This window comes from Lolium perenne, chromosome 7 (assembly GCF_019359855.2).
Source record: "Lolium perenne isolate Kyuss_39 chromosome 7, Kyuss_2.0, whole genome shotgun sequence".
Lineage (NCBI taxonomy): Eukaryota > Viridiplantae > Streptophyta > Magnoliopsida > Poales > Poaceae > Lolium > Lolium perenne.
In genome coordinates this window covers 54,881,746-54,901,646 of record NC_067250.2, presented here as the reverse complement: position 1 = coordinate 54,901,646, position 19,901 = coordinate 54,881,746, and the positions used below count along the sequence as shown (strand labels likewise).

The 19,901-nt window shown below is 41.2% G+C and overlaps 2 protein-coding genes and 1 pseudogene across 2 annotated transcripts; 2 read left to right on the top strand and 1 right to left on the bottom strand.

The window, feature by feature from the left end:
* Positions 1 to 1,313, top strand: LOC127316028 (benzoate O-methyltransferase-like; annotated as a pseudogene).
* Positions 1,314 to 1,433: 120 nt separating this feature from the next.
* LOC127317457 (uncharacterized) lies at positions 1,434 to 5,204 on the bottom strand. Its single transcript, XM_051348016.2, has 5 exons — positions 4,650 to 5,204; positions 3,448 to 3,572; positions 3,286 to 3,377; positions 1,894 to 1,980; positions 1,434 to 1,761 (listed from the first exon to the last, which is right to left on the bottom strand). The coding sequence occupies exons 1-5, from the start codon at positions 5,096 to 5,098 to the stop codon at positions 1,648 to 1,650; spliced, it is 867 nt and encodes a 288-aa protein (XP_051203976.1). The 5' UTR covers positions 5,099 to 5,204; the 3' UTR covers positions 1,434 to 1,647.
* Positions 5,167 to 8,660, top strand: LOC127317459 (uncharacterized). Its single transcript, XM_071823899.1, has 8 exons — positions 5,167 to 5,179; positions 5,497 to 5,704; positions 6,250 to 6,298; positions 6,545 to 6,659; positions 6,859 to 6,914; positions 7,408 to 7,504; positions 7,951 to 8,087; positions 8,188 to 8,660. Exons 1-5 carry the CDS (start codon positions 5,167 to 5,169, stop codon positions 6,903 to 6,905), a joined length of 432 nt encoding a protein of 143 aa, XP_071680000.1. The 3' UTR covers positions 6,906 to 6,914; positions 7,408 to 7,504; positions 7,951 to 8,087; positions 8,188 to 8,660.
* The last annotated feature ends 11,241 nt before the right edge of the window (positions 8,661 to 19,901 follow it).

The following is a 19,901-nucleotide window of genomic DNA, read 5'->3' as shown; positions in this document are numbered from 1 at the left end:
GTCAGGATGATTACATGGAGATTCAGTTCTTCCTGAATGACCTACCAGGAAACGACTTCAACCAGCTCTTCCGGTCACTCGAACAGTTTAAGGGGTCAGAAGGGAAATACACTGCCTCCATGCTATGTTTCCGGGCTTTCAAACTCCTACTACATCAGGCTTTTTCCTCGTCAAAGCGTCCATCTCTTCCACTCATCCTACTGCCTCCATTGGCGCTCTCAGGTACGTAAAAATACAGTAAGTGATGCTATACTTACAAGAAAAGATCTATGAAATTCTACTTATGTGCTGACGTGTAATGATTACTAAGAAAAGAAAAAAATATTATTGTATATCATGCTTGACATTGTGTTATTTATGTTATTGATGTCCGTCAAAATGCGATCATAGTTTTTTAGTGGTATATCTGGAATTGTGCAAATTTTCAGTTGGATATATATGTGAATTCTAGATTATTTGTAGCTATGTTCAGAGCATATTGTGAAACTAGTGTTGTGTCATGTATATACATAGGTGCCGGAGGGTCTCAAGGGCAAAAGAGAAGTCTACCTAAATGAAGAAAACATGTACATTACCAACAAAAAAAAATCACCGGTGGTGGTGAAGCTATTCCAAGAGCAATTTAGAAAGGATTTCTCTCTATTCCTGAGGCTCCGTCCTGAAGTACTTGTGTTTGGCGGGCAAATGGTTCTAACATTTCTTGGGAGGAAGAATGAGGATGTATATGGTGGAGATCTCAACCATCTCTTCGGCTTGCTTTCAGAGTCACTGCAATCTCTCATCGTTAAGGTAAATAAGAGTATATCAATACAAATTCCTAGTTGATAGAATCAGCATTTCAGTTCATTTGATTTTTGTAACAAAACATTAAGTTTGGGAGGAAAAACAACTGTCAAGTGAATAGTTTGCTCGAAATAATATATAGGGCCTTGTGGAGAAGGAAAAGCTAAGCTCCTTCAATTTACCTGCCTACGGGCCATGTGTTTGTGAAGTGACAGCATTACTGAAGGAAAGCGGCGTGTTTGACATTGCTCATATCAAGCTGTTTGAGCAAAAGTGGGATCCTTAGGACGATTTCGGAAGGTGGTGGCGTGCTTGACAGAGCCTGCAGCAGTGTCAATGCCGCTAAGTGTATCAGATCAGTGATGGAGTCCCTGGTTACAAGCCATTTCAGAGAAACCATACTCGACACCCTGTTCATGGAGCGCCGCATCGCCCAGCACCTCGAGAAGGAGAAGACCAAGTTTAACGTCATTGACCTAACCTTGAAGAAAATGTAGCAGAGATCCATAGGTGTGCTCTACAAGCTGACCCTTAGTTTGCGTCACCATTCAGAAGAAGATGCTTAGGATCAAAGGATGTTTCATCTTGCAGGTGAAGCTCCACAGAGTGGTGTTCTGAAGTCAATAGTCCACAATATTCCACAGCCAGAGTGATTCTGCAACGTTCTTGTCCATTTTCCTGAAGAAAAAAAAAGTACATATCCAGACTTCTTCACCTACTGCTACTGGCCTCATACAACCCTGACAGATAGATGTGTCTTGCTTTGATTTAATTCATTTTAGGCTTAAACATATAGACAAGGTAAAAGCGTAAAACAAGCGAGGAGCTTGACATAGAACAACAACAACCAGCCTTCAGTACCAATCAATTCTGTCGTGAATTAGCACCGAGTGCTCTTGAAAGCTCTCTAACAAGAACAGACCTCTCCCTGGCCACTTTGCCGCCTTCAAAATGCCATTTTTGAGATGTTTCTTCGGCCTACATTTTCAGAATGGGAAAGTTGGTCGATTTTGTTACACAAGTCAGAAGGACCCAGTGTTCAACCAACACTAAAATGCGACCGACTTAAAGTCAGGATAAGTACAACAGCAGGTTCTGAAGTTCTCTTACCCATTTCCTTAGTGGAGCTACTTGTTCTTTGATCACATGAGCGTGAGGTTGCACCGCATCTTTTCCTCTAGCTTTGATGTCGTCTACCTGAATGGAGATAACAATAGTATTTCAGAGAGGACTTTTGCCAATCTCATGCTTCAAATTTCACCTATTGCCTTGCCTAGGGGTGTGCAAAAATGGTTCCGCAGCTTTGCATGGTTTAGATTAGTTCATTTTTTTTGTACTAGTTCAGGGGGGAGTGATTAAAACTGTAAAAGGGAATGAACTAGGCCACCATCAGCCGGTTTCTACGGTTTGGTATTTTGCACACCCCTAGTCTTCGCCATTGCTTTTTAAGCAAGAATGCTCGTACCCAATGCTTACAATTTAGTATGTTAACATCAATTTGTCCAAAATACTTGTAGCTTTTCTAGAGCCTGAAAGCTATGCTGGGACTACATATATGAGTATATGACCAAATCAATTGAAAAAGTAAAATGGCTAATAGGATTTTATCCAAAGTCTTACCACAACGGATGCTTTTCTTGACTGGTTATAATACTATACATTGCCTAATTTGGCGCTTCTAGATTTGATAAATGGTGCTATGGAGATGTATTAGTACAACCATATTACTATGGTTTCTTAAAAAAATTATAGTGACTCTTTCGCATTTGTACGTATCTTACATTTTTTATATATTTAATATTGAAACTTCATTTGAAGTAGCTCCGCAATACCATAACTATAGCTTGGACCTAGCTGTCAAGCCACGGAAAATGCGATTTAAAACCTTGAAAAATATTCAAATTTGGTTTATCTACACCACCATCTAAAAAGGTACAGCCTGGATCTTTATCATGTAAACTCACTATGAATCTATGAATCATCAATTGTTAAGTACGGTCACCGGAACCTAATGCCCAAGGTTCTCCTAGCGTGTAAGCTGGAAACATCTTGATCACGCAAGCATTACTTTTTCATTTGTTGCAAGGTGGCAACTGGCAAGCAAGTATTGCAGCCATTTTTCCCCATACTTGGTCAAGAGTGAAAAGTAAGATAAGGGAACAAACATGGCGAATCATCAGGAAAACTATGCAATAGCTAAAATACTGTGACTAATTCCAATAAAAATTCTGAAACATTATAAACAACATAGAGCAAACACCTAAAGACCATATTTTTGGAGAATTAATCAATAAAAACTGAAGAGAGTAAAAACAACGGAATGACAAAACATGAATACAAATCATAAATGTCAAAGAAGACAGGTGAAGAGCATGATGCAGCCACACAACCCATAATCTGTATTTGCAAATCTGATATGGCTTATTTTTCCTTTTCTTGAAGGTAGGAAGTGTATATTTACTCTTGTATGTTGTTCAACCTAGAGCCAAGTGCATGACTTACCGAGTGCAACTGCAGTTTATTTGCCGTGTACAGCAGCACAGCTGTTCCTCCTCCAAACACCAATATAGTCGCAGCAACAAACGCTGTTCCAACTGTACAATGAAAAGGTGAGAACAACAGATCTTTACCAACACAACGACACAGAAATTCCGGCAAACATACGATGTGCATATCCAGCCATTACAGCCTTCAACTTCTCAGGGTCCATGGGAGGAGGATGCATATCACGCCGCCGCTGATTGGCAGTAGATGACAAGTAGTAAGGCTGTTCATCTGGAAGTTCCCATCTGTAAACAAGTTCACAACAAACAATGACAAAAATGAAAATAAATCAACTAGTTATGTTTTACAGCATTAACTTAATTACCTACGGAATGGCCAAGGGACTGAGACCATACATTATACTCTGCTAGAAACTTTAAACAAAAATACTATATAAAAACAACACTCTTCAAATGATAGGATTCATGTGTACATTCTCTATTCGACAGTAGGAGATCATCTTCTTTTGTGGGAACCTCGGCAAGAGAAGGAGTTCAATCAATGAGGTTGCGCCTCTGATATATGCATGCATTCACAAGAGGAGAAGTAAAGCAAGGACTGTGGCCAATGGTTTACACGAACACAGCTGGCATGATGCATTGGCTGGCTGCGCCTGTCTTGCCGCGTGCCGAATGACGCAGAAGAATTCATCTTCATCTGCCCCTCGATTGCAAAACTTGCTACGCACAAACCTCTTTGCAAGGGATTCGGGTCGGCAGAATTGCTACTGCCCTGGATGCTTTGGAAGCACTGGAACGATAGCTAGAGAAATGTCATCTTTCGGAATGGAGCTCAGCAGACGCCAGTTTTCTTGCTGGAAGCGCCTCCTGGCTGCTTCACTAGGCTTGACTTTTTACTGTTGAAAGCCACTCTAGAGGCTCAGCGGAGCACACAAAATTTGTTTCAGATATTGCAGTGCTTACGGTGCAGTATTGATAGTACAATCTAAGTAGGTTGCACATACAGAACATAAATCTAATTTATCATTCTGCGCATCTTGAAGTGATCCGTGGAAAATCACATGCGGCTCTGTGCGTTGAGTGAGTAGAATAAATTTTTAGAATAGTTTCCATGCGAAAGCACACCCACCGCCTCACATAAACTCCTAACTCCTAACAAATTAAAAGTTACTTGCACAGATCAGAAGATGCATTATCATAAGCACGAATACGGTTGATCTAAAAAAATAAGCATGAATACGTGATTCCTCGCTGATTTCCCCAATTCAGCGCATGCAGAATTGCAGATATCACGCGATTTGAAAAAATACTGTGAGCGAAAAAAATTGGAGCAAAACAGAAGGCACCAGAGCGGAGCCGCACCTTTTGGGGCCGAAGGTGGCCTGCGGCAGCGAGACGTAGGAGCGGAGCGGGTTGAGCACGTCGGGGGACACGCCGGCAGCCTTGGCGCCGCCCGGTGGGAGAGCCCAGCGGGTGGACCCGTAGAGGGAGGGGTCGGACGGAGGCGGCGTCGGGCTGATGGGAACGGAGTGGCGGAGGATCTCAGGGAGCACGTCGGGCGACGACGACGACGGCGGCGGGGACGTCGGCCGCGGCCCAAGCGCGGACGCGGGAAGCTTCTGCGCGAGGCGTCCGGCGGCGTTCTTCGACTCCTGGAGGAAGTACGCGCCCTCCTGGGCGGCGAGGCGACCCGCGAGAAAGCTCATCGGCGGCGGCGGGGCTGGCGGCCTTGTTCGGGCGGGGGAAATTCGTCGAGCAGGGGGTGTGCACTGTGCAGCGGCGGTTTTCGCGGAATGGTTGCAGGGGGCCATGCGTAGCGAGTGACGTGGGCAGCGTGGCTACGCGAACCATTTTCGCTGCCGGGGTCAAAGGAGTAACGATGGCGTCAGCGCGTCACTTCTTCTAGAAAGGATCAAGTTCGGGTCAAAAATTATACCCTATATAAAAGCTAAACGTTTTAGGGCTCTAAATAGCGTTTTGGGAACTGTAGATTGGCTATTTATGAGTTCCTTCGTGCGGTGGTTTTCTGCCATTTGTCCTTCCTTCTCCAATCCTGCTATTTATTTCATTTATATTCCTTTATTTTCGCTATGCACTGTTTAATTTACCGGTTACTCTTCCGGTCATTGCATTAGTTAGGTGCATGAAAGTAGATAGGAAACTGGCACCGCTTAAGTCGAACCTAGCACTACGGGTTTTTTTCTGGAAGAGTCTCTTGCTGCTGTCATCTCTTCCACTATATTCTTCCTATTTTTCTTTTGGAAGAGTCTCGCGTACCCTCCTCTCTTCCAATCCGCCTCCTCTGCTTCCATTCAAGGGAAGGCCGGCCACGCCGTTTTTCTCGCAGGCAACAGCGGATGCGACGAGGACGGAGACGGAGATGCCGGCTTCGACCACGGCTCCGGCGGCGACCAGAGGTACATCAGCGGTACATCATCTGACTGCGCCCTCCTCTTCCTCTCTCTCTCTCTCTCTCTCTCTCTCTCTCTCTCTCTCTCTCTCTCTCTCTTGCTTCCGTCGACGGCAACCAGCGCAATGGCGGACACACGAGAAGATCTTGACCTCCCTGCCTTCGCCGGCACGTCCTTAACTCCACGGCTACCTGTACTGGCGTAATCTTAATCTGCTGGCCGCCATCCCATCCCTGTCTCTTCCAACTTCGGGTGGGGTAAGGAGCGGCGGGTCCGGGGCGAGCAGCACGGTGGCACACCATGGCCCTGCAGGCAGGCCGAGCAGCAGCAGCAACCTGCCCTGGCTAGGACGTAGAGCAGGTGTCTACGGCTGAGTTTTTTCCTGCTTCCTTGATTCTTTTTGGCGTTGGGTCATTTTTCATGTACTGCAGATCTGTGTAATTCAGGGTGTATTGGCTATTTCTTGATTTCCTGTTAATGTGCTTCGGATCTGAATAGTTGGATGCAGTGTTTTTCCTGTTCGCTAAAATGGTTGATGTTGTTTCTTGCAGATTTGATTGGAGGAGTGAGGTGACCATGCATCACATCAATTCTCCCTTGGTACTTCAGTCAGGGCCTTACACTGCCATCTACAATCAACTAATATCAGCGATCGTTAATTCAGCAGGAGGTGTTCATTTTATGTCAGGCCATGTGCAGGCCTACAAGTAGTACATTTATATGGAATGCTATTGTTCCATCCTTACCAGCTCATGGCCGCGTAGTTTCAGCATATTTATATTTTCAATAATTTGTTCACGCCATCATTTTTCCGCTAACAATTTTTTTTTATCTTCTTCATTCCAGCTGAGACATCTTCTTATGGTTGTTTATTGTTGTGTGGAGTTTACAAATGGCCTAAGATTATTTGATCGACAATGGCGATATGGAGAATTCAATATGCAGATTTTATTACCATTAGGTAACCCATGCCAAGTGATACCTACTGATTATTTGCATATTTAATTGTTCCAAGAACTTCACTTATGTTCGGCAAGAATGGGTACATTTTATCATATTTACTTTTTCCAAGAAATTTCGCTTATTTAGTTGATACCTGCCTCGAAGTCGCTAGATTTTTGGAACAGGAAACCTTTATCTTTTATTTTTTTTTCTTGCAGTATTGTTAGTCCAGATCCAAAAAGTTACAGTATATGTGGTTAAATGAAGGTTCAAGGTATGAACTCTTATTTCTCTGATAATTTCTTCTACCTTTATTCTTTGATGTTTCAGTTCTGTGGTCGAAATTCAAAAGCCATTCGAATGCTTCTATGTGATAATGATTACCACATGAAAACAGGATAACATCAATGGTATTACGAATTTGTGATGCACTACTAATGCTTAACCCGTTCATTGTGTTTTATATATAATGAGAGTTCATGATGAAGAAAAAAGCTTGGCCTCTTGCCTATCCATTATATTGTACTTCGTAGAGTTCATGTCTAGCACATGATTTGTTTCAGATAGCTTGCTAGCTTTATCTGAATTTGTCGCCAATATGTAAATTTCTTTTCTTATTATCCCACTATAGTCTCTAATCAACATTGGGGATACTTTGCTGGTACGTATTATACGTTAGATTTTTTATGTCTCATTTCATTTCAGTATGTCTGGTCATTCAGGTTCTGTTGCCCTGTATATGTTTTCACTCTCTTTTTATTTTTCAGGTGTGCCTGGTTTGATCACTCCGGCAACCTGTCGGTATTGTTGCCTGGTGTTGTGTGCACATTTTCAGAAAAATTGTTGGTGCTAATGTTCTATCAGGTAATTTTTGTTATTTTTATTCTCTGTTGCTTTCACACTTTCATTTTCCCACATGTTTTGTAAAGCCACATCAAAGGATATGTTTATATACAGAAAATACTATTTATCAAAGCTATGCCACCATTGAGAATTAACATAAAAGGTACATTAGACATTGGACAGAAATTGTATGGTATCTTTTGAAGGATGAAATCCATAGATGGTTCAAACTAAATAGCAGATTATCGTTTAATTTGAATATAAACTCGTGCCACTGTTAGTTGGTTGAAAGTACACATAGTAGTGTTACAGCAACAGTCTGAACTGAAAAATACCATGACCTTATATTTATTAGGGTACTTACTACTTGCTACATGAGTGAGTGAGTGCATGTGTCTTTTGGGGGACATGGAAGTGATGTTTTTTCCTTTTTCTGATCTGATACAGAAATTATGTGTACATTGTAGGATCTTCGGTGTATCTTCTATCTTTAGTTAGTGCTGATAAGTATTTGGAGATTTTGCATTTTGTCCCGGTTCATGAAATTGCTGAATTCAGTAAACCTTTTCCTTCTTCTAGCAGAAGCATTTTCAGGCGAGAAGAGGTATCCATCTAACTTATGTGTGAGACTCTACTCATTAGGATTACAAGTTCTCTTGATAACATTCCAAATTTGATCTTTCAGTCTGCACTTCCTTTTTCAGATCTTCTCATTCCCTAAAATATCTCGAAAGAGATTCAGACCATTGAACACCTATAGGAGGATAAGAAAATAAAGGGATGTATTGGCATGGATTCTTGGCTAGATGAGATGAAACCCTTCCATGTAGAGCGAAATATGCGAGCTGTATCATAACTCACAAGTTCAAGAATAAAGAAGTAAGAATTGCTACCTTAGGAATTCCACATGTGGGGACAAACTGTTGGGAGCATGACTGAATATAATAATAGGATGCATTGTTTCCTATTAAGATTTTTTGGGTCTATTGGCGATGATGCAAGTATTGTCTTTAGAAATTCATGAGAGAGTTCGTTAGGATGGTCATATAGGTCTTTATTTTGCTGTTACAAGTCGTGTGCGCTTTGGATGAAATATGTTACTGCCATATTCATTGGACAAGTGTTCTAACGTGTGTATTATTTCCAGGGAACCATAACATGTGATTGTTGTTGTTTATTTTTCCTTCTGCTATGGCCAAAAGTGTCTGCAATCAAAGCCTTCCTTGGTGCTTTTTAACGCACACAATTCGGAAAGAAAGTTATAGCAAATAATGCTATAGAAACATGTATGACAACAGGCGCGGCGTGCCGCCGCGCCATGGCTTACTAGTACAAGAGAAACCAGAACCGGAACTTGGACGCCCATCTTTTTTAGGGTTTGTTTGATTTAAAGGAATGGCGTAGGATTTTGTTGGATAATTAGACATAACTAGCAAGAACTGGCGCGGCGGCACGCCGCGCCCTTTTGGTAGTCGGAGTTGAAGGATTGAAGAATAAAGGAGCTTCCATGGTGAAGATGTTATAAAAAAACGGGAATAAGCACCATGTAAACACATTAAGTGAATAGATTATTGTTCTGAATGGCCAAAAAATCTAGGGCACGGATCTGATCATTTTATTTTTACAGACAACTGCATGACATTGTGAACAAAACCGACACCGGTCAGAAGAAATACAACAAGAAAATATACATAGATTATAGCGTGCAAGTAGAACAACACAATTTGTAAGAATACAAATAGAACGGAGGGAGAAAAGGAAAAGGCTACACATAAGGCAACAACCAGACAATGATCAAACACACATACTTGCAAGTGGAACAACATAATTGCACATAAGGATAGAAATAGAACGGAAGGGAAATATGAACAGGTTACACAAAAGGCAACGACCAAGCAATCATCAAAGAGCGAAGGGAGTGCAGGATAACACAAGGTCTTGGATGTCACTTGCATTCAGTGTCCACTGAAATCTGTGTTAAATTGTAAAGTGTACTGGGGCCTTGATCTGTATGGTAGCTGGCATTACTTGGTAAGCAACACACCATGCAGAGCACTCAGATATGCTGAGTGTGCTACCGAGGTTTGAGATATTGTTATTTGGTGATGGACCATGGTATATACACATGGATATTACTGCTATTTTGCCAATTGGTTTATGAGGAAATAAATATATATGGACCATGAACTCCAATCTGTAGCACCATGTTTTAGTACAAAAAAAGTTAAGTAATGGAATATCTTGAAGCAAGGCTCTTTGCATAGCTAGTTCAGTTTATTTAACGGAGTGAAAGTGAGAAAAGGCAGAATAGACTGGTTGCAACATACACATATGGTCAGAAATTAGAAATACAAAATTACTTTACTAAGTCGATCATTTCTTCGCTTCTCATCCACCCATCAATAAGAGACTAAAGTGCGAATAACAAAGATTAGCAAATAATTCTTTGCTCGTCTCCTCTATAGGTTCCATTCAAAGCCTATGGTTAAGTGTATATATAGTATAGTTGTAAGGATGAAGGGCCTAGGAGAACATCTGATATTGATAGCTTGCAAGGGTAGTTTTGAGTAAGGTAAACTGTTTCAGCTACTTTTGGCCAAAAAATCACGAAACAAAGTTGGTGATTCATTTTCTTTGTATAGAATTGGTGATTCATTTTCTCAATGGCATTGGTGATTACTGAATTCATGGCCTCAAAGAGATTGCATAACTTTCAGGTATGAGGTATGCTAGCATGAAGACATACCTGTACTTTGCTGATTTGCTTGTAGTAGCAAATTTCCAGTAAACCGTAGGACACCAAGTAATTCAGAACTATCAACACACAACAGCTTAACACGTGGAAGGTACTACTATTTTCCTAAGTTACCTATTGTAAAATTAATCGACAATAACAGGGAACTGGCTAACAATGAGTGACCTCCGTCTCTAATACAGTTTCTGCAAGGTAACGTCATGTGCAGAGATGAATAAGCAAGTGCAGACAAGGTTCTTTAAACATTTACAACATTAGTAAATCATAAATTATATGCATATAACCGAGGAGTAGAGGGCAGAACAGGGACATTCTTTCACTCTACCGGAGCACACCACAATAATCCTGTTGGATTCTGGTTCATATAGTAACACCACAGACCCAAACTTTAAGTTTGTTAGGACATGGAAATAGAAGAAGCTATCTGGACTAACAAAACTCATCTGCTACTATCTTTACACCATGGAACTAATTGTGCTTCGTACTATGGATAACATCAAGCTAGTTAGGCAGTTCAGGAGCTATATCAAGAAAGAAACCTGGCTGATTATCATGCTATCTAGTGTGCAGAGATGAATAAGCAAGTGCAGACAAGGTTCTTTAAACATTTACAACATTAGTAAATCACAAATGGTGCTAATAACATTGTAATGCAATCCGTGGCGCGGCGGCACGCCGCGCGTGTGACATGATATGGCTGTTGCAAAGGTTTTAATAAGCCTGGTATTCACACAAAAGAAGAGATTAGCTCGTCATACTAATATATCTTTTGATACAATGCTGATTCAAACAACAACGTGAACTGATGGAAGAGAGTTTTCTTTATATCCTTATAATTGGTTCCCAATAATTAAACCGTATTGCATGCTCTCTAGGTTATCCTGCAAGGCATTTTTTCGGTATCTCGCATAGAACTCAACAGCACAAAGCACAGACAGTCTCAGGCAGGCGCTCTCGGTTATGAAAGGGAGCTGAAAATCTTGGGTTGGAAACAACGGCGGGCACCAACTAATCTTCCAATGAAATAACCTGTTGTGGATAAAAAATAGTAAGCATGTCGTGAATCCCAAACATGATGTTTCCTCTGCAAAAGAAAAAGGCAAGTTCTGAGGTGTACAATCCATAGGATTAACATATATTTATATCTATAATTTGCGTCTGATTACTAATTTTCTTTTTGGGGAGACACATCACATTAATAATTTAGAAAAAATTGGCACCATAAATTGACAATCACATGTACCATACATAATGCTCGGTCCACTTCTCAATCGAACTTCTTATTCAGGCAAACTACAAACCATAGTTTGGAGAATTCAAACCTCTGTTTATTTTGAAGCAGTGTCGATAGTTGTAAAGTTTGGGAGGTGGGTGGTATAAAGCTGTTCTATCATCCAGAAAAGGGTTATTTGCTAATTTAGACCTAGTAAGAAATAACGGAACATTAATTTCAGAATCACATATAAAGGCATGTGCATTTACAGAAACGAAACTGTACAACAACATGATTTCATTAATAGTATTCTGAATCATGTCTTCTCACTTGACCTTGAAGAGCATTGGATCTTTACTCAGATTTGCCAATATTTGTAATATTTCCTCTCAACAGAAAGAGTAGAATACGCCAGGATAAAATAGTGCTATACCTAACAGACTCGAGCTGAATGTGAAAGATGATTATGAAAAGCATGTAAAGGGGCACTTTGGTAGATCGTAGCTGAAAATACCTTACAGTGTCTTCCATAGTCTACGATCAAAATTTTCCAGATACACCAGGATATTCAGTATCAATGAAAGAAAATATAGATTATTTAGTCACAACGGAATGTAGATTATCATCATCTAGAGCCCTTGTGTTATTGCCGTTGGCACACATGTAATAAAATAACCTATGAAAAAATAGGAGGAACAAAAGAAAGAACCAGAAGAAGCGGAACCACATGCATACCTCTAGGACTCAACTGTGACTCGAGCATGGATTGCAAAAGGAAGAAGAAAGAGCAGGAATATACCAATGGCATTAAAGCAACAGATCAAAGTTTTAACATCAACAAATAGGAAAGGCATGATTCAGTTAACCAATATGTTTCAGTAGAGTATATCACTATCATTCAGGAGATAAAATTCTCAGCCCTATTTGGCAAATTGAGAACCTAATGTCCAAATTGAGAACCTAATGTGTCAGCGGCCTTGATAGTAACCCAATTGTCGTTACTACAGGCACAAAGTTGTGACTTACATAGCTAAGTAATAGAGAGAACCAAACTAAACTCATAGTCATGTAACAGTCAAAAATGACTTATCCACTTTTCCTGAGCCTCAAGACTCCATCAACATCCCCACACAACTCCTCCTCTCCAGTCCAGGTGTTCTGAAAACAAAATTATAGAAGTACGGAGACACACTCATATTTTTCAAATTTGTCAAACTATATAGTACTGTAGCCACTGAAATAAAGCATAATGGATTGCACAAATTAGGAGTTGGGTAGATTAGAAACACATTAATTCACCTATCATCTAACCTCTATAAATTACATAGTCGCGTGCAGTTTGTAAAAATAATTAGTTCCACTCTCATCTAAGCATGGCATGTTACATGAATAGCAGCTGAACTGATATAAGCTTATAACAATTCCTCTTTCATCTGAGAAGTTCATTTCATAACCATTAAGAAGTTGCAACAATTAATTAAGCCTAATCAAGATGAATACGTAACTCTCTGAACCTATACACGAATACAAAAAAATACAAACTATCTGCACCCACTGAAAATATAAATCTTTATAAAGTAGAGAATGTTACATCCTTACTACCTTGCCATATAAGAACAGTCTGCAGAGTTCAGAAACAAAAGAGTGAGATGCATAATGATGAGTGATGACCATGGTACTATCAAAATACCGGCAGCGGGCCGCCCGGCATGTCATATTGTAATCTAATCATGTTGTACTTGTGTAGTGTACATTGCCAAACAACTTATATCCAAATGAACTAAATATTTCGTGAGAAAAAAAACATATGGAGTAAAAATTGCACAACATCATACCTTGAACATCTAGTACACAATCTTCAGGCCTAACCCTCCAATTCATATTGTCAATGGTTAAGTTCTCTCAAACCAAATAAATAAGAGGGTAGCAAGCATAAATTAGAAACAGTTCCAGGAAAAGGAGCATGTAAATACGGACAAGAACAACAGAAGAGCTACATAGATAGGAAATGAGAGTTGGGCATCCAAGATTGCATCGAATCAACCAAAATCAAGTTCTTCATCTTCCATTTCCATCTAATTAACCAAGTAAAATATGTAGGATAACGTTGCATAGAAAACAAAAAATTTCCTACGGCGAACACGCAATCCAAGCCAAGATGCAATCTAGAAGACGGTAGCAACGAGGGGTTATCGAGTCTCACCCTTGAAGAGATTCCAAAGCCTACAAGATGAGGCTCTTGTTGCTGCGGTAGACGATCACTTGCCGCTTGCAAAAGCGCGTAGAAGATCTTGATCACGATCGGTTCCGGCGCCACGAACGGGCAGCACCTCCGTACTCGGTCACACGTTCGGTTGTTGATGAAGACGACGTCCACCTCCCCGTTCCAGCGGGCAGCGGAAGTAGTAGCTCCTCTTGAATCCGACAGCACGACGGCGTGGTGTCGGTGGCGGTGTAGAAGTCCGGCGGAGCTTCGCTAAGCTACGCGGGCAATATGGAGTGGAGGAGCAAAGCTAGGGTTTGGGAGGGGGTGGCCGGCCACTCAAGGGGGGCGGCCAGCTTATGGTCTTGGGGTGGCCGGCCCCCTCCCTTGGCCCCTCATTATATAGGTGGATCCCAAGTGTTGGTGTCCAAGTCTTCGAATAAGACCCGAAACCAAAACCTTCCATAGGAGGGGGGAAACCTAGCCCAACTAGGACTCCCACCCAAAGGTGGGATTCCCACCTCCCATGTGGGGGGTGGCCGGCCCCCTATGGTGGAGTCCACTTGGGACTCCACCCCCACTAGGGCTGGCCGGCCATGGAGGTGGAGTCCCTTGTGGACTCCACCTTCCTTGGTGGTTTCTTCCGGACTTTTCTAGAACCTTCTAGAACCTTCCATAGAACCTTCCGCGACATTTTATTTCACATAAAATGACATCCTATATATGAATCTTATTCTCCGGACCATTCCGGAACTCCTCGTGATGTCCGGGATCTCATCCGGGACTCCGAACAAATATTCGAACTCCATTCCATAATTCAAGTACTACCATTTCAACATCCAACTTTAAGTGTGTCACCCTACGGTTCGAGAACTATGTGGACATGGTTGAGTACTCACTCCGACCAATAACCAATAGCGGGATCTGGAGATCCATAATGGCTCCCACATATTCAACGATGACTTTAGTGATCGAATGAACCATTCACATACATTACCAATTCCCTTTGTCTCGCGATATTTTACTTGTCCGAGGTTTGATCTTCGGTATCACTCTATACCTTGTTCAACCTCGTCTCCTGACAAGTACTCTTTACTCGTACCGTGGTATGTGGTCTCTTATGAACTCATTCATATGCTTGCAAGACATTAGATGACATTCCACCGAGAGGGCCCCAGAGTATATCTATCCGTCATCGGGATGGACAAATCCCACTGTTGATCCATATGCCTCAACTCATACTTTCCGGATACTTAATCCCACCTTTATAGCCACCCATTTACGCAGTGGTGTTTGGTGTAATCAAAGTACCTTTCTGGTATAAGTGATTTACATGATCTCATGGTCATAAGGACTAGGTAACTATGTATCGAAAGCTTATAGCAAATAACTTAATGACGAGATCTTATGCTACGCTTAATTGGGTGTGTCCATTACATCATTCACACAATGACATAACCTTGTTATTAATAACATCCAATGTTCATGATTATGAAACTAATCATCCATTAATCAACAAGCTAGTTTAAGAGGCATACTAGGGACTTCTTGTTTGTCTACATATCACACATGTACTAATGTTTCAGTTAATACAATTCTAGCATGATATATAAACATTTATCATAAACATAAAGATATAAATAATAACCACTTTATTATTGCCTCTAGGGCATATCTCCTTCAGTCTCCCACTTGCACTAGAGTCAATAATCTAGATTACATTGTAATATACCTAACACCCATGGCATTTTGGTGTTGGTCATGCTTTGCCCTAGGGAGAGCTTTAGTCAACGGATCTGCTACATTCAGATCAGTGTGTACTTTGCAAATCTTTACTTCTCCATCTTCGATGTACTCGCGAATCGAGTGGTAACGCAGCTTGATATGCTTCAGCCTCTTGTGTGACCTTGGCTCTTGTGCATTGGCGATGGCACCCATGTTATCACAGTAAATGATTAATGGGTCCAATGCACTAGGAACCACACCGAGCTCTACAATGAACCTCTTCATCCATACCGCTTCTGATGAAGCCTCCGAAGCCGCTATGTACTCTGATTCTCGTTGAAGACTTCGCCACCGTGCACTGCTTCGAGCTTGCCCAGCTTACTGCAGCACCATTCAATATAAACACGTACCCAGATTGTGACTTAGAGTCATCAGGATCAGTGTTCCAACTTGCATCGGTGTAACTTGTTACAATGAGCTCTTGGTCACCTCCATAACGAAGAAACATATCCTTAGTTCTTTTCAAGTACTTCAGGATATTCTTGACCGCTGTCCAGTGTTCCATTCCTGGATCACTTTGATATCTGCTAGTCAAACTAACAGCATGTGCTATATCCGGTCTTGTACATAGCATGGCATACATAATAGAGCCTCTTTGCGAAGCATAGGGGATGTTACACATCCTTTCTCTTTCTTCTGCCGTAGCCGGTCCTTGAGTTTTACTCAATACCTTGCCTGGTAACATAGGTAAGAACCCTTTCTTACTTTCGTCCATTCTAAACTTCTTTAGAATCTTGTCCAGATATGTACTCTGTGATAGCCCTATTAGGCGTCTTGATCTATCTCTATAAATCTTGATGCCTAATATATACGATGCTTCACCAAGGTCTTTCATTGAAAAACTATTATTCAAATAACCCTTAACACTGCTTAATAGTTCTATATCATTCCCGATCAATAATATGTCATCTACATATAATATCAGGAATGCTACAGAGCTCCCACTCACTTTCTTGTAAATACAGGCCTCTCCATGACACTGTATAAACCCGAAGTCTTTGATCACCTTATCAAAGCGTCGGTTCCAACTTCTTGATGCTTGCTTCAGTCCATAGATTGAACGCTGAAGTTTGCATACTTTGTCAGCATTTTTAGGATCGACAAAACCTTTGGGTTGTACCATATACAACTCTTCCTCAATGTCTCCATTAAGGAACGCCGTTTTGACATCCATACTCAAATCTCATAATCGAAAAATGCAGCTATTGCTAACAAAATCCTCACAGATTTTAGCTTCGCTACAGTGAGAAAGTCTCATCGTAGTCAACTCCTTGAATTTGTCGGAAACCCTTTGCGACAAGTCGAGCTTTATAGACAGTAATATTACCAGCAGCATCTGTTTTTCTCTTGAAGATCCATTTATTCTCGACAGCCTTACGGCTATCAGGTAAGTCTACCAAAGTCCATACTTTGTTATCATACATGGATCCCATTTCGGATTTCATGGCTTCTTGCCATTTGTTGGAATCTGGGCTCATCATCGCTTCTTCATACGTCGCAGGGTCCTCATCATTGTTATCCACAATCATGACATTTAGACAAGGATCATACCAATCAGGAGTGGCACGTTCCCTTGTCGATCTGAGAGGTTCAGTAGTTTCCTCGTTCGAAGTTTCATGATCATTATCATTAGCTTCCTCTGTTGCCGGTGTAGGCGGTAAATGTACAACTTCCGTACCGCGCTACTCGATCAACGAGTATAGATTCATCAATCTCATCGAGTTCTACTTTTCTTCCAGTCACTTCTTTAGTGAGAAATTCTTTCTCAAGAAAGGTTCCGTTCTTAGCAACAAAGATTTTGCCTTCGGATCTGTGATAAAAAGTGTACCCTATAGTTTCCTTAGGGTATCCTATGAAGACGCATTTCTCCGCTTTGGGTTCTAGCTTGTCCGGTTGTAACTTCTTTACATAGGCTTCGCAACCCCAAACTTTCAGAACGACAGCTTAGGTTTCTTATTAAACCATAATTCATACGGTGTCGTTTCTACGGATTTTGATGGTGCTCTATTTAAAGTGAATGCGGCTGTCTCTAATGCATAACTCCAAAATGATAACGGCAAATCAGTAAGAGACATCATACTACGAACCATATCTAAGAGAGTTCGATTACGACGTTCGGACACACCGTTTCGTTGAGGTGTTCCGCGGTGTCAATTGTGAAAGTATTCCGCATTTCTTTAAATGCATGCCAAACTCATAACTCAGATATTCACCTCCACGATCAGATCGTAGAAATTTGATCTTCTTGTTACGTTGATTTTCTACTTCACTTTGAAATTCCTTAAACTTCTCGAAAGTTTCGGATTTATGTTTCATGAAATAGATATACCCATATCTACTCAGATCATCTGTGAAGGTTAGAACATAACGATAACCACCGCGCGATGCTACGCTCATTGGTCCACATACATCGGTATGTATGATTTCCAATAAGTCGTAGCTCGCTCCATCATACCAGAAAATGGAGTCTTTGTCATTTTTCCCATTAGACATGCTTCGCATCTATCAAGTGACTCAAAGTCAAGTGATTCAAGTAATCCATCAGTATGGAGTTTCTTCATGCGTTTCACTCCAATATGACCAAGACGACAAGTGCCACATATAAGTAGAATTATCATTAAGTTTAATTCGCTTAGCATCAATGTTATGTATGTGCGTATCACTACTATCGAGATCTAACAGAAATAAGCCATTCTTTTGTGGTGCTCGACCATAAAAGATATTATTCATAAAAATAGAACAACCATTATTCTCAGACTTGAATGAATAACCGTCTTGCATTAAACAAGATCCAGATATAATGTTCATGCTCAACGCAGTACATAATAGCAATTATTTAGGCTTAAAACTAATCCCGAAGGTAGATGTAGAGGAAGTGTGCCGACTGCGATCACATTGACCTTGGATCCGTTTCCAAGGCGCTTCGGGACTGCATCTTTCAGCGATTTGTCGTTTATTCTTTAGTTCCTGTTTCGAGTTACAAATATGAGCAACCGAACCGAGTATCAAATACCTGTACTAGAACGAGAACCAGTGAAATGAACATCTATAACATGTATATCAAATATACCTTCTTTCTTCTTCTTGACAAGGCCGCTCTTCAGATCAGCCGGATACTTGGAGCAATTACGCTTCCAGTGTCCCTTCTCCTTGCGTAATAGCACTCAAAGATCGTGCTTAGGGCCGTTCTTAGGTTTCATAGGAGGCGTGGCAGCTTTCTTGCCACCCTTCTTGAATTTTCCCTTAGACTTGCCCTGTTTCTTGAAACTGGTGGTCTTGTTGACCATCAACACTTGGTGCTCTTTCTTGATCTCAATCTCAGCAGCTTTTAGCATGCCAAAGAGTTCAGGTAACTCCTTGTTCATGTTCGCATATTGTAGTTCATCACAAAGTTCTTGTAACTTGGTGGCAGTGATTGAAGGACACGATTAATCCCCAGTCTGTTAGGAATCACTATTCCCAAGTCACTGAGTTTCTTCGCATGCCCGGTCATGGCGAGCATGTGCTCACTAACGGAGCTGCCTTCTTCCATCATACAGCTGAAGAAATGTTTCGATGCTTCATAGCACTCCACGGCCGCATGAGTCTCGAATATAGCTTTCAGCTCATTCATCAACTCATGAGGATCATGGTGCTCAAAACGTTTTTGAAGATCGGATTCCGCATCGCACAGGATGGCACACTGAACTTGAGAGTACCGAGTTTTCCGAGTCGCGTAAACAGCTTTTACTTCATCGGATTCATCTTCTGCAGGAGGGTCACCTAGCGGTGCATCAAGCACAAATTGCAGATTTCCGCCAGAGAGGAAGATCCTCACATGACGGAACCAGTCGGTGAAGTTGCTACCGTTGCTCTTAAGTTTCTCTTTCTCTAGGAACTGATTAAAATTGATTGGGGACGCCATCTCTTCAACATATATTTGCAATAGTTTAGACTAAGTTTATGACAAATTGAGTTCAAATTTTAATTCAACATAATTAAAAACCTAAGTGAACTCCCACTCAAAACAATATCCCTCGCATTGTCTTAGTGATCACACGAACCAAATCCACCGCACCTAAACCCGATCATCACGAGAAAAGGTGTGATTTCAATGGCGAACACTCAAAGTGTTCATCATATCAACCATATGATTCATGCTCTACCTTTCGGTATCACGTGTTCCGAGACCATGTCTGTACATGCTAGGCTCGTCAAGGCCACCTTAGTATCCGCATGTGCAAAACTGTCTTGCACCCGTCATATGTACTTATTGAATCTATCACACCCGATCATCACGAGGTGCTTCGAAACGACAAGACTTGGCAACGGTGCTACTAAGGATGAACACTTTATTATCTTGAGATTTTAGTGAAGGATCATCTTATAATGCTACCGTCGCGATCTAAGCAAAATAAGATGCATAAAAAGGATTAACATCACATGCGCTCATATGTGATATGATATGGCCCTTTTGTTCTTG

Coding starts and splice junctions, on each gene's coding strand:
- LOC127317457 (XM_051348016.2), bottom strand. CDS start 5,098: ATGGCCCCCTGCAACCATTCCGCGAAAACCGCCGCTGCACAGTGCACA. Junction 3,573..4,649: donor GCCACCTTCGGCCCCAAAAG/GTGCGGCTCCGC, acceptor ACTTGTTTACAG/ATGGGAACTTCCAGATGAAC. Junction 1,981..3,285: donor ATAAACTGCAGTTGCACTCG/GTAAGTCATGCA, acceptor ATCTCCATTCAG/GTAGACGACATCAAAGCTAG.
- LOC127317459 (XM_071823899.1), top strand. Junction 5,705..6,249: donor GGCTCCGGCGGCGACCAGAG/GTACATCAGCGG, acceptor TGTTTCTTGCAG/ATTTGATTGGAGGAGTGAGG. Junction 6,660..6,858: donor GCAGATTTTATTACCATTAG/GTAACCCATGCC, acceptor TTTTTCTTGCAG/TATTGTTAGTCCAGATCCAA.